The 15741-nt window shown below is 35.0% G+C and overlaps 2 protein-coding genes across 3 annotated transcripts; one reads left to right on the top strand and one right to left on the bottom strand.

Moving 5' to 3' along the window:
• The first annotated feature begins 2650 nt into the window (after positions 1–2650).
• On the top strand, positions 2651–6931 carry LOC120078763 (ABSCISIC ACID-INSENSITIVE 5-like protein 6). Of its 2 annotated transcripts, XM_039033072.1 has the most exons (5): positions 2651–2878; positions 3992–5155; positions 6267–6338; positions 6436–6465; positions 6582–6931. In XM_039033072.1, the coding sequence occupies exons 2-5, from the start codon at positions 4103–4105 to the stop codon at positions 6654–6656; spliced, it is 1230 nt and encodes a 409-aa protein (XP_038889000.1). In that variant the 5' UTR covers positions 2651–2878; positions 3992–4102; the 3' UTR covers positions 6657–6931. The 2 variants fall into 2 exon arrangements, with proteins under 2 accessions (XP_038889000.1, XP_038889001.1); XM_039033073.1 differs by lacking the exon at positions 2651–2878 and having other exon boundaries at positions 2914–5155.
• Positions 6932–7064: 133 nt separating this feature from the next.
• On the bottom strand, positions 7065–11327 carry LOC120078762 (protein DJ-1 homolog C). Its single transcript, XM_039033071.1, has 8 exons — positions 11018–11327; positions 10649–10849; positions 9790–9939; positions 9518–9697; positions 9187–9264; positions 8407–8607; positions 7857–7994; positions 7065–7779 (listed from the first exon to the last, which is right to left on the bottom strand). The coding sequence occupies exons 1-8, from the start codon at positions 11252–11254 to the stop codon at positions 7567–7569; spliced, it is 1398 nt and encodes a 465-aa protein (XP_038888999.1). The 5' UTR covers positions 11255–11327; the 3' UTR covers positions 7065–7566.
• Between the last annotated feature and the right edge of the window lie 4414 nt (positions 11328–15741).

Raw genomic sequence — 15741 nt, 5'->3', positions numbered from 1 at the left:
TTTCCTTCATTCTTTTTAAACCAACTTCTCCGAACAACCTTGACAATAACTCTTAACCGGTTCAACTGTCGATTTCCCCTTTTCTCTTTTATTCTCTTTGTTTTGATATTGCCACATAATTGGAGTCCTATCAAAATGGAGATTTGTTCTTTGATGATCCTCTAAATTTGGAGGAATTAAAAATGAAATTGTTGAAGAAATATGGTGGCTCTCCAATGGTCGTTAAGATGATGGAGAAAACTCAATTAAAAAATCATGACAGAGTAAAAGTACATAGCAATAATAGGAAGAAGAAGAAAAGGAAGAAGATAAAGATGAAATTGATGGAGAAAAATTAGGAAATAAACATTTTAAATTCTTTTTTGTTTCTCATTTTATTTGACCATATTTTTGCATGAAAAGTAATGGGTTAAAAAAAAGAAGAAAGAAAGAAAGAAAGGCTTTAAAAATTAAAAGGAAAAAATTGCAATCCACATTTTATTCAAACAAAGATAAGTAGAATTATTGAATAAAAAAGTTTCAAAATAAAAATAGTAATCATAAAAACAAAGATTTAGAATTCAAAAAACCGCACCAGATACCCAAACATATTAACTCAAGCACCCCAAATACAGACAGATGAACTCCAGACATTCTATCTCAACTCGGCGCCTCAAATAACCTCTATGATGTAGTTCTTTGATAATTGTGAGAAGTAGATTAAGATGTAAAGAAGAAGTTACCCGATAAATGTGAAAAGTATAGATAAAAGAAAAAATAAAGTTTTTCAATAAACGTAGAAAAAAATAAAAAAAGTTATGATTACTTGATAAATGTACAAATTTTAATAGTATTTACTAATGTTTGTGATGAATTTTAAATATGTGATGGACTCAGTGCTATGTGATGTCTTATTAACGCATTATTTTGCCTAGTTAAACCCAAGTATAAATCTAACTAGAGTCCTGGTGAGTCTAGGGTTGAACTTAAGGATTGTGTTCTATATATGCGATGGCAAATATTGTCTCAATCTTGACACGAGGAGTTGACTAAATATGTGATGATTTTGATCCTATTCTATTGTTAGAATAAAGAGTGATGAATGCGATAGAAATCACACTTGAGAGTAAAACAGTCTATGTGAGAAGTACACGATTCGAATGAATGAAGGTAGGGTTAAGAAAAATATTCACTAACATTCCTAAGTAAAAGCATAAATCATGTGTTCAAGTAAACTACTCAAGAATTACAACCTACACTTCTCAGTATATTCAGCCATAATATCCTATCTCTAGGATACATGCGATGAATATTTGATGCAAAAGATGTTTCTTTATTTCTAAAGATGCTCTCTTCTTGTTTTATGAGGTTTAAATCATTGGTCTTTTCAAACCTGGATTTAATCTACTTAGAATAATCTTTCGACTTGTTCAAATAGTTTATAAAGCATGCATAAAACAAGTTAAATGCATAACTAAGTCTTACTTAGTTCAAGTTAGCTGCAATGTTTCTCATCCCATAAAGAAATCAGTTGCTCATGATAAAAGTTGAGGAGATGGATAAAAGATAAACTGTAAGTGCATTTATATTGAGATAAAGAAGTCTTTCAACGTTTACACAATATAAATACAGTTGTAAAAAAAATAGAGCTAGAAAGTCAAGCCATGGAATGCAATTCATTGTTCCCTCCGACTTCGTAGACGACTGTTTCACAAAGAGTGTGTTGACGATGAGGTTCCCTTGTTACTTCCAGAGACGAATCCTAAGCTTTCACTTAAGATTCCACGAGGGCTCGAAGGAGAAGTAAGAACTTGGGTAGAGTTTTTCTCCAATGTCTTCATTGTTTTTGCATGAAAATCTCATTGAGTATTTATAGGCGTCAATGAGCAACTTTTTATTCTCTTTCTAATGATGCTGATAAAGTGCATTAAATTTCATGCCCTGATGCGCCGTTTGCTCACGTCAGAAGTTTATTGGCTCTCCATCCATGTGTCATGTCATCCTTTATCACATACGGCTACCAACTTATTCAACTATGCGATTCCAATGTTAGCGCTGAGAATTCCTTACGATCACATAAGTAGATTTTCTGCACCCAAAAAGCCCGATTTTAATAACTTTCATAGAGACTTTGTGCGTGTGTGATCGCATGATATAATTATTTTTGTGAATCTTTATCATGTTATCGTATTTTCAGAGTTTTTTTTTTTCTAATTGCTTTAGATAAAAGAGGTAAAAAAAACTCGTATTTCTACCCGTTACCAATTTACTATTGAAGTTGAGTTCTTTAAGACAAAGGGCCAACAAAATTGATTTTAAGTTTTTATTTCAAAAGATCCCAAAACAGTTTCTTAGTCTAAAAGTTTTGTCTTCTCCGAATGGCAATTTGTCAAATTCCCATTGGCCAACATTAGTAGATAATGTCCTTTAGTAGTAGAAAAACCTCAAACCGTTACCAACCAATAAAACTGCAAATATTACAATCGCATCCTTTTTGTCGGAAAGCTACATCCAACGGTCCAGATTTCCCCACTTTGTTCTTCTTCATTGGCTCTCCTGTCAACTCACCTTTCAGACCTTCATTCATTGGTCCACGTTGCTTAATCTAGATGGATCCTTTTGCTTATTAATATAATATTTCTATCCCAAAAAACCCAAATAGAATATTTAAAAAAAGTCCAAATTTTTATTTAAAAAAACAAAAAAAAAAACCCCAGAAAAGTAAGCTCTCAAATCCTCCATATAAGCTCAGATTTCTGCGAGAGACACCTGTCGTCTCCACCAGCTCAAGGAAAGAAGGATCTCTCAGTTCAAGTCACTGCCAATTTTCCCAAAAATACCCAACAAATTTTCCTAAGAAAAGGGGGAAAAAAAGGAAAGAAAAAAAAATAATTTAAAGGTGAGCTGCCATTTTATTTCACTCTTAGTTTTCCCTTTTTGTTGCTGTGTTTTGCTTTGTTTCTTACTGCTTAAAAATGGCTGTTTTTTCCCCCTTTTTTGTTCTTTGATTTCTTTTTTCTCGTGTTCTGTAATGGGGTTCTCTGTTTTTGTGTTTTATTTATGTTAAAATGTTGGTTTGAGCTTGCAGATGTTTGGATATTCAAATCCTTAAATGGGTCTTTGAATTTGGAAGATTGAAATGAAATTGGAGTCTTAGGTTTGAATTGATCTGCAATAATACTTTTTTATGGATTTGATCTGATTATTGATCTTGTTTTGAGGTTTTGATTTGAACTTGTTTGTTTGGTATCTGTTTGAAGCTTGTGTTTGTAGATAAAGAAAAAGGGTCAGTTTTGAAAGTAGTGATCTTTTGATTATTTTATTTACTGCCTGTTTTGGGTATATAGAGCTTGGAATGAATGATCCAAATGTTTTAGATTTAATCTCATCACTTTACTGAATTGGTTGGAATCAAAGTCTTTGATTACACTGCTGCTTGCTGCCTGATGGTGAAAGTTTTTAGTAGTATCAGTTTCTTGTTTCTCCAATTATTTGGTTTTGATGTGGGCTCTGTGGGCTTGTACTCACTATGCTGAATTGAATTGGATGGCTTGAAAGTTCGTCTTGCATAACAGTTTTCAAGACATTTCATATTGAACTGCGATAAAATTATTTGTAAAAGTCAGGACTATGGTGAACTGGAAAGGGCGTGATTTTTAAAGGGATAAACTCTACTGACCATTTAGAATGACTTTTTAAGTACTTAAAAAAGTGTTTTTAAGCTTTTTAAAAAAACCAAGTTACGTGTAAGAACAAACTCACTTTTAAGCAGTACCCAAATATGTTATCACTAGTTTTATTTTTCCTGTCAAGTTATATTCAGAGTTCATTTTCCTCCTGGAAAACCTCTTGAAGGGGAACTTTATTTCCAAGTTTATGTGTTAGTCTCTTATGTGTATGGAAATCATAATAATTGAAGGGCAGTGTTTATCGGCTATTTAACACATAATTCAGAGACAATCCATGAAAAATCTTTATCTTTTATTCCACTGACAAGTCTTCCTTCATTCAGTGGTAAGAAAACTGAGACAGACCAAGACAAAAAAGGAACATACTCGACCTATTTCAAGAGAAAGACGGGTTTTCCAGACAGTTGCCATTTCCACACGAGTTGAACTCTCAAATGAATTTCAGAAACTTTGAGGATATGCCACCAGGAGAAGGCACTATGGCTAAGGCACAAGGAAATTTCACATTAACCAGACAACCTTCCATATACTCTTTAACTTTTGATGAATTTCAGAACACTTGGAATGGACTTGGAAAGGATGTCGGTTCAATGAATATGGATGAACTTCTAAAAAACATATGGACTGCTGAAGAGTCTCAGGCAGTAACATCTGCAGGTGCTGCTGCAGGCGGAGCTGGAATGACCAATGGTGGGAACTTGCAGAGGCAAAGTTCATTAACTTTACCCCAGACCATTAGTCAGAAAACGGTTGATGAAGTTTGGAAAGACTTAAGTAAAGAGAATACCAGTGTTAAAGAGGGAAGTGGAATCGAGGCAATGCCTCGACGACAACCAACATTAGGGGAAGTGACTTTGGAGGAATTTTTAGCTAAAGCGGGAGTGGTAAGAGAAGAACCTCCACATATCGAAGAGAGGCCATTTAACTGTGGATTTTATGGTGGATTATCAAGAGAAGACCACAATGCTGGTTTGGCTCTTGGGATGTTCATGGGAAATCAGATAGCTGAGAACAAAAATATGGTTTCTAATCAGAATCAAAATGCAGTGTTTTTAGGGACGGGAGTTGTAAGGTCTTCTCAGCAGCAGCAGCAGCAACAGCAGCCACTTTTTCCCAAACCAGCTAATGTGACTTTTGCTTCGTCAATGAATTTAGTGAACAATCCCCAGCTTACCAATGGATCTGGGACTAATTTGGTTGTGGCCCCAAAACCTCCTTTACATGATGCTTTAATTCAAGGCAGTGGCATCGGTGCGATCGGTTTAGGCACGAGAGGTGTAACCGTTGCTTCAAGATCTCCTACAAGTACAATATCATCTGATGCGATTACAAAAAACAGCATAGAGACGTCTTCATTTTCACCCGTTCCATTTTCATTTGGCCGGGGAAGGCGAAGCAGTGGAGCTCTAGAGAAAGTGGTTGAGAGGAGGCAGCGAAGAATGATAAAGAACAGAGAGTCAGCCGCAAGATCACGGGCTCGTAAACAGGTAGCTATGCCAATGGCCATCATAGTACTGATGCACTATTTAACAATGAAATGCTCTTTCCTATTTGCCTTGATTTTCCAAAGTAATATTCATCTGTTGTACACTTTCTTAGGAATTGTTTTAAAGTAGTGAGCCACTCAAAAAGCTTCTAACCCAATGATATTCTTGTGTTTTACTCCATTTAGCTTCCTAAAACTTTTAGCGAAAATATTATGGATTAATTCCTTGTACCATGCCTGTAAAACTTGCAGTTTCAGTCTGTTGATGGTAAACTTCCATAACATTTATTGTTATGATCTCTAAGATATCTTCCATCTCCAATGCTATGCAAAGATAAAGATTCATACTTATGCTGAAATGATTTCTCTGGGGCCCTTTCTTCAGTAAGGGAAAGGAAATAGGCTGAGACTGTCATAAACACAAGAAAGACACAGTGACCTTTATAATTACTATTTCCCTTGCCAGAACAAAAACAACCAATAGAATCCAGAACAGAACCAAACTTACAAGATAAACCAACTAATTTGACAAACTTGGACCTTTCCTTTCTTGAGATTGCGTAAGCTCTAAACCAACTAAATCAATCCTACCTTCTCCAATCTTGCTATTTATAACAAACTAGCACGACCACTTCTCTAGCCAATTGCTAATACACGTTTAAAATTCTAATAATATTCCTAGTCTTATCCTAAAACCATTCCCATCATCTTTTTCCCCTGTGATTTACAAAATATGGAAATCATAGACGTGTTTTAAAGATAAGCATCCACATGATTGTAAACTCTGCAAGTAATATTATCAGTCAAGTTCTGAAGTTATTTTCTTTGGAATTGGTATCCATGGACGTAAAATTCTGGAAGAAAGAAGTATGGTTTTCCAAATCTGCAGCTTTTACCTAGTAAATGTGTTCTCAAGAGAGATTCCAAAAGCAATCTTTGATGCTGCCAATATTTCCAGCCAATCACATAAACAATTATGAAACTGGAACTGTTCAAAGTGCCTAAAGTATCTTTAGATATTGATCACAATAGGACTGGAGAATCCATTTTGATAATTTAAACTCTGCTTTAGAAGTTTTAGATTCCTCCACAATTATAGTTTGATATTTCAGGCTTACACCTTGGAACTTGAAGCAGAAGTTGCAAAACTCAAAGAAATGAACCAAGAGTTGCAGAAGAAACAGGTATAATACATGTCAAAGAATGATTTTATTTGGTATTATTTAGCTAAAACAATCATCTTGATCGACCTCCATTTCATATGCATCTTATCATCTGCAGAGAGAGATAATGGAAACGCAGAAAAATCAGGTTCATATTTCTCTGATCTGTCTCAAACTGTTAACTCATTTGTTTTGAAACTCTGCTTCTTTAAACACAGAAGCTTTCATTTTAACAACTCTTTGCTTTTCCTTCTTTTTTGACAGGTTTTGGAGAAGATGAAATATCAGTTGGGTGGCAAAAGACTCTGCTTAAGAAGAACACTGACTGGCCCTTGGTAGAGGTACCATGATGAGTAGTCAAATTTAGATATAGTTTCTGCAACATGCACAAAAGCAGTGTGTAAAAGGCTTAGATTGTGCGTTTCTAATCTGATTGCAAGCTTAGAGATAGGTTGGTTGCTGTAAATATTGAAGTTCGAGTACCGGTATGTAGATAGCTTACAGAAAGCAGAGTTGAGCTATATGCTGTATAAATGATCCTTTTGTATTCTAATGGTTGTTTGCTTGGACTTTGAACCTCTTATCATAAAGATGGTTTTTTATAGTTGGCATAACCATTTCCTCCATCAAATTGAGCATGTCTTTTCAAGCATCCAATTATCAGTATTCTGGTTTGAAATGTCTGTTTAGCATTTTCCTTCCTGAATCAAAGCTAAAGCAAAAGATGATGAAAATGTAGCAAAAAGGTTGCTACTCTAAACATAGCATAACTATCTGCTTAATACTTCAAAATGGTGGAAACCCCAGTACATTACTAGAATAATGTGCATACAGGGCTTAAGGAGAGAAATTTTTGGTTCATGCTTTCATAATGAACCTTTGTCACACAATCCACTTATAGCATTTATGCCCCATCTTCCCAGTCAAACAGCTGCGTGAATCAACTCCAATCCAAATTTCCTCCAGTCATAGATGTGAGAATTTACCCAGAAAGCTCAGTAAACGTACACATCTATTGATGATCATACTTTCTTCCTGCCATCACACATAATCAACCTGCACGATGCTTGAAGTGCTGCAGCAGTTCACAATGAAATTGATCACTGACAACTTTTTAAAGGTAGTCTTCCAGACAATAAGATGGCTGAATATGCTCCCTTAGATGGATTCTTTTAAAGGCAGTGTCAACTGTTATCGAGCACTGTCCATTACTTAAAAACCACTTGCAAAAGGACATGTGATCAGCATATTATCCCACTCGGGGATACTCGAAAACTAAACCTTCTGCAACACTTCTTGCTCTCGCATGACCAAAAAGCTTGCTTACAATAGCCAATGCAAAATCTATCACATTGTAAGATCCCTTGCTCGTTATCAGTTTGCCATCAATAATTACTTTTGCAGTATCTACTCCATCAGTCGACTTAGTTTCCAGAGATGGATGAGCAATTGCTCTCTTGTCCTGTTTGGCAATAGAAATACTGAGCTCATGATGTGATGGTGTAGGAGCAGAGAGATGGTATATGGCTTTCATATTACCTTCAGTAGACCCTGTTTGAACAGGAATGCAGGTGAAGAGCAGACTGCACCATATATCCTTTTGGCAGAATCTTGTTCTTTGAGCATCTTCCTAAGGATCCGGGATTTGATAAACCGTTCATCTGCTGCAGCTCCCCCCTGAAATATTTGGGCAGAAACTGTGATGTTGAGTTGAAAGGAAAGAAATATCTTAAAAGCATGTAAGACCAAACACGAGTAAGAAAATTTATCAAATTGAGAGGCCAGGAAAGAAAATTGCGATGCACTTACATGGTAGCAAGGCATGCATAAAATTACAAGATTGAGAAATTGATTAGAAATTATAGGAATTTACTGATGCAATTACATGAAGAAAATACAAATGATTGTGACGTCCAGAACTATGATGGCAAGAAGACAGCAAACAGGCAAAGAGATTCAATAAAAAGATCACACCTACTGAAGCAACTAGCTGTAAATTAAGGCCAGAGACAAATATATTCACCATTTTTTTCCTATCTGGGACTGTGTAACCAAAGTCAATGTACTTTAGATACTTCATTGACCTTACCGGAAGAATAATAAGATCATATGTTGACTCTACAGCGTCTTTAATCAACTTGTCAGCAACAATTTTTGTTCCTGTTGATGTCAAAATCTGGAGGGACTTTTCAACTGACACAATCACTACATCCACCTTAGCACGCCGCAAAATATCTGCAATAGTTACTAGTTCAATCCCTTGAGAGCCATTTGCAATTGGGATTAGAACCTGCACAAGCAAATAAAGAACACGTTAGGCAAAAAAATCTATGCACATATCCTCTCCTGTAATTCAAGTACACTACAGAGAATCTTTCATTGACGTCGAGATATACCTTGTCCCCTTCTTTTTGTAGTCTAATTACTGGAATGATAAACAAGTTGCCTATCGAAACAAAAACTTGAGGAGTGTTTTGTATTATATAACGATGGAAGTTAAATTTAACAACAGAGTTGACAACTTCCTTATAGAACATAAATACATCTTTACATTTCCAAATTCATTTTCTGTTTTTCCATTTCAGAAAATAGTGATTAACAAAAAAGTTTATATAAAATTTCAAGAGATACTCACAAACAAATCTAGTTTATTTAGAAAAATGTAATGAACAATTATACATAATCGGATAAACAGTCATGGGATGATTCCATTATAATGATTAACTAACTAAAATCTTAATCTTGCTTTTTTACATATGAAATTGTACGTTGATTCTTAATCTTAATCACTACCATCTAAAGACAAATCTATCATTTGAAATAACTCAGTCTCAAGACCTTTGAATCAAAAAAAGTTTAAGCAACTTACACGAGGGGTATGATCAACAGACCAATCAACTTTGTTGAATTCTTCCTTCCGAGGACAGTCATTCTCAGAATCCATCAGCTGACAGAAGAACGCTAGAGAGTCAATTCAAGCACTTTAGTAATAGAATGCCCAAGTTTGAGAATTTCAAAAAGGAAAGTTTCATGTGAGAGAGAACAATCGCACTGGGTAAAATTGACCAGGAATATTGAATGTTCAGCCCAATTGTGAACATTACAAATGACAAGATACCTAATGGGATTGTTTGGGTTCCACAATGACAACCAAAAATATCCAAGAAAATATTGCATTAAAGATCAGCAATAAAACTCACCAACAATTCTCCAACATCCTTAGCGACCGACTCTCCATACAGCTGCTCAACTAAAGCTAAGGCAAACCCAAAAGTTGTTCCGGGGCCACGACTTGTTGTGAGCTCTCCTGACACTTGAATATTTGATTTAACAGCCCAAAACGTTGGAAGCTTATCAGTGAATGCAGGGTGACAAGTAGTCTTGCACAACAAACTACACCATAATTAGCAAACCTAAATTTGAATATATTCACATAAACTAGGTGAATTCTAGTTTGGCTCCACCAACCTACCTGTTTTCTTCTTAAAAGACCCCACGGCAGAAGGGTGACTGCTGGAGCAGCACATATAGCTCCATACAGCCTCTTTTCCTCAGCTTGTGTGCTGGTAATTTTCCGCAGTATTTCACAATCTCTTAATCTTACAGAGCCAGGCATCCCTCCCTAACAATGAACAGCAATACTATTGTAACCATAAGTGACAAGAATCTTTGACATGCCATTTACAACACCCGAGATGCTTAAGGAGGCAAATGACAGTCACAACTTAAGTCCTAAACTGTTACAGGGCTAAATATATAGCTAGCTTATGCCAGTTCTATTAAGAAACATATTATAGTCATTTTTTCTATTAAAAAAAATACAATATAGCTAACTTATGCCTAGTTGGATTCCCTTCCTTTAGAATGGGTGTTTTGGTGGGCTTCCAACTATTTGATTTTATCCCTTAAACATTTAAATGTTTTGTTTTGGTACCTAAACTTGTATGAGAAACTATTTTAGCTATTGATGGATGATGACATTCATCATTATGAAAAAAGCAAAAAATCTGTTTCAAAATTTGATTTCGGACCTACTGATGTGTTGCATATCTCTCACTCATTAGGTAAGTAAACAAAAAATTTCCAGGTTAAGTATTTGTGAAATAATTAGCAAAAAGAGAAAATAATGACAATAACAAAAATGGTTCTTTATACAATGTTTAGAGACTAAAAAGTGAAAGCCCAATGACTAAAATAAGATTTAAACCGATATATTAATTATGCCACTTTCCAGCTATTTTATGCTTCTAAGATATGCTTCCTCAAAGGATTTTCAATTTTAAAGCCATCTAAATCTTGCGTCAATTCTACTTATAAATGAAAGTACTTACAGGCAAAGCTACAAGGTCGAAAACTTCATTGGAGCATGAACTGATTAAGGTATCAGCAACCAATTTCATACCCCCAGAAGCTTCAATTTCAAGCTCAGATTCAACCGACGCCACGGTCACGGCCGCCCCAGCTTGACGCAATACATCGATTATAATAACAGCTTCCATTTCCTCGGTTCCAAATCCAATAGGAACCAGAACCTACCCGCACACACAACATGAGTTCAGCAATCTTTTCTTTTCCTCTCCAGAAGAGTTAAATAAATTATCAAACAAGACTATTTAAGCGTTGATTCATCAAGTAAAAGAAAACCCATGATGAATTTGTTCAGTTTTAAGAGAAATGGCAAATGGGTATTGTAGAAGGACCTTCTTGAGAGGCGTAGATGGAGCTGTTGTACTCATGGCCATCGAAGCAGAGCTTGAGAGCGTCGGCGGTGAAGCTGGTGAGAGGGTTTTCGTGGCTTTAGCAGAGAGTTTTCTGGGAACTGTTATTCTCTGTTGCGATGCAATTAGAGTAAACAAAGGAGAAGAAACAGTGATGGCGGCAGGTACAGCCATGGGAGAGAACTTGGGGAGAGTATTTGGTATGGAGTAAGTCGCCATTGAAACTCTGCATCAACTCCGCGTTCTCAAAATCTCATCCAAAGTGCCAATCCAAAACCCCAAAATAATTTATGGGGTTTTTGTTATGGGTTTTTTACGGACAGAGCGATTTTTTTTTTTTTTTTTAATTGATGGTCTCATTTGGAGGTGCAAATAAAAAATGGTCCGTAAAAAAGTAATGGAAACTGGTCGGCTTATTTCATAAGTACGTAATTTTATCGATTCGCCCTGAGATGCACACTCATACCTGCCAATACAAATTTACTCGATCCTCAATGTACGGGTCCAGCTTCATGGTCTCTAGATGCTATTTTTCATTTGGGCCTCCCAAATGAGGCCATCCGTACAAAAGACCCAGCGAAATCATCAAATACGAAGTGAGAATAAGTCGAGAATCTGATACCGATAGCCTTATTTAGGGACTATCTCGAAATTTGGTATCACTTTTCAATTTGCTAGATTTTTTACCTTCTACTGATGTCATCATCCAATAAATTTGTCTTTTTTCTGGGAGAGAACTAAAAGAAAAGAGGGTGGGAAGGAATTCTCGCCGAAAAAATTGAAAAAAGAAAAGGTGACATAAACATAAATCAGAATGAGAGGAAGAAGCGAGGGTGAGACCAAGAAACGAGAGTGGGAATTCAAATGAAGGAAAAAAAAAACTCAAAGAAAAAGACTACAAAATTGACGAGGAAAAGGCAAGAGGAAGAAACTAGAGAAAAAATTCAAAAGATGGGAAAAATCAAGGAAAAAATGAAGGAGAGTAACGTGAATTGGGGATGATGGCACGAGAGGAACGAGATGAAGGAACAAGAGGAATGAGCAAGAAATCTGGGTTGCGTCTGGCCTTCGCGCGTTTTGGGTTTAAAACGGTACTTTCACATGCGACTAACATAAGTAAAATGCCAAATTTCGAGGGTTTTTTAAGGTGAGACCGAATTTTGAGTGGGCCCCTAAATAGGGGTCATCGATACGAATTTCTCAATCAAGTCAAGACAAAGATTTATTTATGACATGTTTGGTAGATAATTTGAATACTGACATTTAGATACGAGGGATTACATGAAAATAGAGTTGTATTTCGCATTTTCAAATATTTGTTTAATAGCATAATTCAAAATTTGACTTCTAATCTAAACAATTATAAGCTAGTTGTAGTTATTCATTAAATATTAGTTGATAATAAATTATTATTAATTTATTTATGGACATATTTTATGTTAAAAAAATATATAATTATTATTATGTAATTTTATATAATTTATAGGAAAAATTGAAATTTTTGTTCTATAGTTTAGAGTAAGTTAAAATCTAAGTCTTATGGTTTATAATTAGAACTCGCCCTCTATGATTTGATAAAAGCTTCATAATAAACCGTGTCTATGGTAAAGGTTATTTAAGAAGATTTTACAAACCATGGGAACTAAATTCTAAATTTTAAAATCATATAGGCTATCTTCTAAATTCTAAATTCTAAATTTTTAAAACATTTTTTTATATTTTTAGTTTATCCATATTTTGAATTCAAAATTCTAAAATGCAGAATCATATCATAAAGGTAGAGATATCCACGAGGCGGGACGGGGACAGGGAAGCCTTCCTGATCCCTGTACCTATCATTGCCCCCTATGAAGCACAGACATGGATACAGCTACACGATACGGATACGATTGGATACGATGATTCGTCAATTTCTAAAAAAAAACTAAGATACGGATACGTTGAAGGATACGTCATTTTGTATATATTATTTTAATATATATTTCCAAAAAACGAGGATATTGATACGTTGAAGGTATATTTTATCTTGCTTAAAAAAATAGGTTGCCTAGTTTGAGATTGAAAAATATTAGATGAGTTGTTTATCTTTTTTCTTTAAAAAAAGTAAGCGTAAAAATAGATACATCAAATCGCTCGTCAAATACGTATCTGAGAAGTATCTGGAAGTATCGATATCTGATACGTGTCTGATACAGATTTTTTGCCTCACATGAAGTATCTGGCTTCATAGCTCGCCCCACTATTCCACTCCCCGTCTCCGCAAATTTCTCCGTTGGAAAAAATTCCCCACCTTTGTTTTTTTAACATTTTTTTTATTTCAATTAATTTTTTTTTTTTAACCATTTCTTAGTCATTTCCAATAAAATTTCATTTAATTAAAATATTATCAATTTTACTAATAAAAACAATAATACACATGCAATTTGAAAATTTAAAATTCAACATTAGAACATCCTATCTTAAATATTACAACATCTAAGGAATTAAAATAATGAAGTCTTAAACTTAAATAATTAAAACATCCATAACTATCTTAACAAAGTTTCTCTCTATGTATATAATCGGGATGGGGGTCGGGACAGGGAATATAATCCCCGACCCCAAACTATATATGGTGAAAAAATTCCCCACTATCTCACTTATTCCTCATGTATTCGGGGATTCCTGCCTCGTGGGGACCCACCCCACAGGGTTTTTGGATGTCTTTATACAAAGGATAAAAAGGGTGAAGGATCCTTTTGAAAAGTCCTTGAACGAAAGCGAGTTGTCCCAAAAATTCCAAATCTTACATAATATTAATTTACAGTAAAAAAAAAACATGCATAATCATGCATTTAATTCAAAATACAACATGCTAAAAAAACTAGGAGAGAAAAACAAAGGGAATAGGATGCTTACCCCTTAAAGACTCTAAACTTCATGTTTCCTCTTCCCTGTGAAAATCACGAACGAAAATGAAATGGTCAATTGGTCACCACCACTAAGAAACCTCAGTATTCTCAAGTAGAGAACCCAGGAGGTGTGAACTCTAACTATTTTAGATTTTATGAGGGAAAATAAATTGAAAGAGCCCAGAGAAAAAGGAGGAAGCAAAAAAAAAAAAAAAAAAAATATCAGAACCTTCTCTGTTATTATTATTTGTTTTTTTTAGGAAGAAGAAGAGTGAAGAAGTCTCCTACTCTGGAGAGAAAAATAAGGGAAGAGAGTTAACTTCCTCCCTATAAATCTTATCTAATTTTTCTCAATTAAATTACTTAATATTATAATGTATCAAATACATTATCTTAATTATATCTCATATATAATTGAAAGTTAATTAATTATATTATCATATATAATTAATTCTCTCAATTAATTTGAGCAATTCAAACTAATCCAAAAACTGATATTTCATTAATTCTTGTTGAGCTACCGAGGGGATCTCATGGACCTGTAGCTTGAAGCTCCAACGGTACGTGAATAATTAATTAAACTCTTTAATTAAATTATTCACCATCTGATTTATTGTCTTGCACTCCACTAAAGACCGACAATTGTACTCTTCACACTACAGATATATTTATGTGACCATTGGATATAACCAATCAACAGTACAACGACCCTTCACAAATCGCTTGTAAGTATAACCGGGCCAAAATTAACGTTTTATCCCAATAGTTACATCTAACTCCTTAAGTACCATCGATCCCTCTAATGAACAATAAATCATAATCCAACTATGATTAAACCCTTCCCGGGCTAGGAGAGGGTGTGACGCCACATTGTTCGAGCCCTGAAATCAGTCATTAAGGGGGAAATTTATCTACTTGCCCCAACATTAGGGAATGAGTGAATTACTTCTTGTGTAGCTATGTTCTCAGCTCCCCAATTAGACGAATCCCCAAAATGATCGGCACACTGAATTGAAGATCTGGCCATTCTCGCCCATACAAATCAAAAGACCGCCCTCATGGGTAGGAGTTCACAACTCACTCAGGATTCAGGTCATGTTACCTATAGTCATTCTGGTGAAATGTAAGTCTCTATTATGAACGACATTATATAATGAGATTAAACATTTCATGGTCCTATCTTATATAAACTCATTTGTATAGAATATCCACGCTCACATGTCTCCACATGAATGATTAGCATCGGATTATTTGTAGCACTTTATAACAATTGTAACATCTACAAAGCGGGTCGTATTCATAGTGTCACCAGGATAAGGTATCCAGCCTTATCCATCTACTACAGATCATTTAGGTTATCACTTAAATATGATCCACCCATATGTTTAAGCTACAAGATAACCTTGGATGTTAATTTATTGGTTTGTGGTTAATACAACTAATTTTGAAATAAGACATCACATATTTTATTACATAAATAAAATGTTTGTATATTATAATTACAAACTATGGGACCCTACGAGATTTAGGGCATCAACCCAACAATCTCCCACTAGACCTAAAGCTAGTCGGGCGTACAATGTAAAAGTCATACTAAAATATAAAGTACACAAATCAATAAACTAAGGCACAAACCGTCTAATAGAAATCTCCCACTTCCCCCCATCTAAACGTGGCTTGTCCCATAGACCCATACTCTACAGGTAACCCTCAAACACCTTAGCCGTGAAGGCCTTTGTAAATGGATTGGCAACATTGTGCTCCGAAACTATCTGCGTGACAATCAGTACCCTCAATGCACAATCTCTCGAATGA

Source organism: Benincasa hispida, chromosome 5, assembly GCF_009727055.1.
Source record: "Benincasa hispida cultivar B227 chromosome 5, ASM972705v1, whole genome shotgun sequence".
Classification (NCBI taxonomy): Eukaryota; Viridiplantae; Streptophyta; class Magnoliopsida; order Cucurbitales; family Cucurbitaceae; genus Benincasa; species Benincasa hispida.
This window is presented reverse-complemented; position numbering and strand designations above follow the sequence as displayed.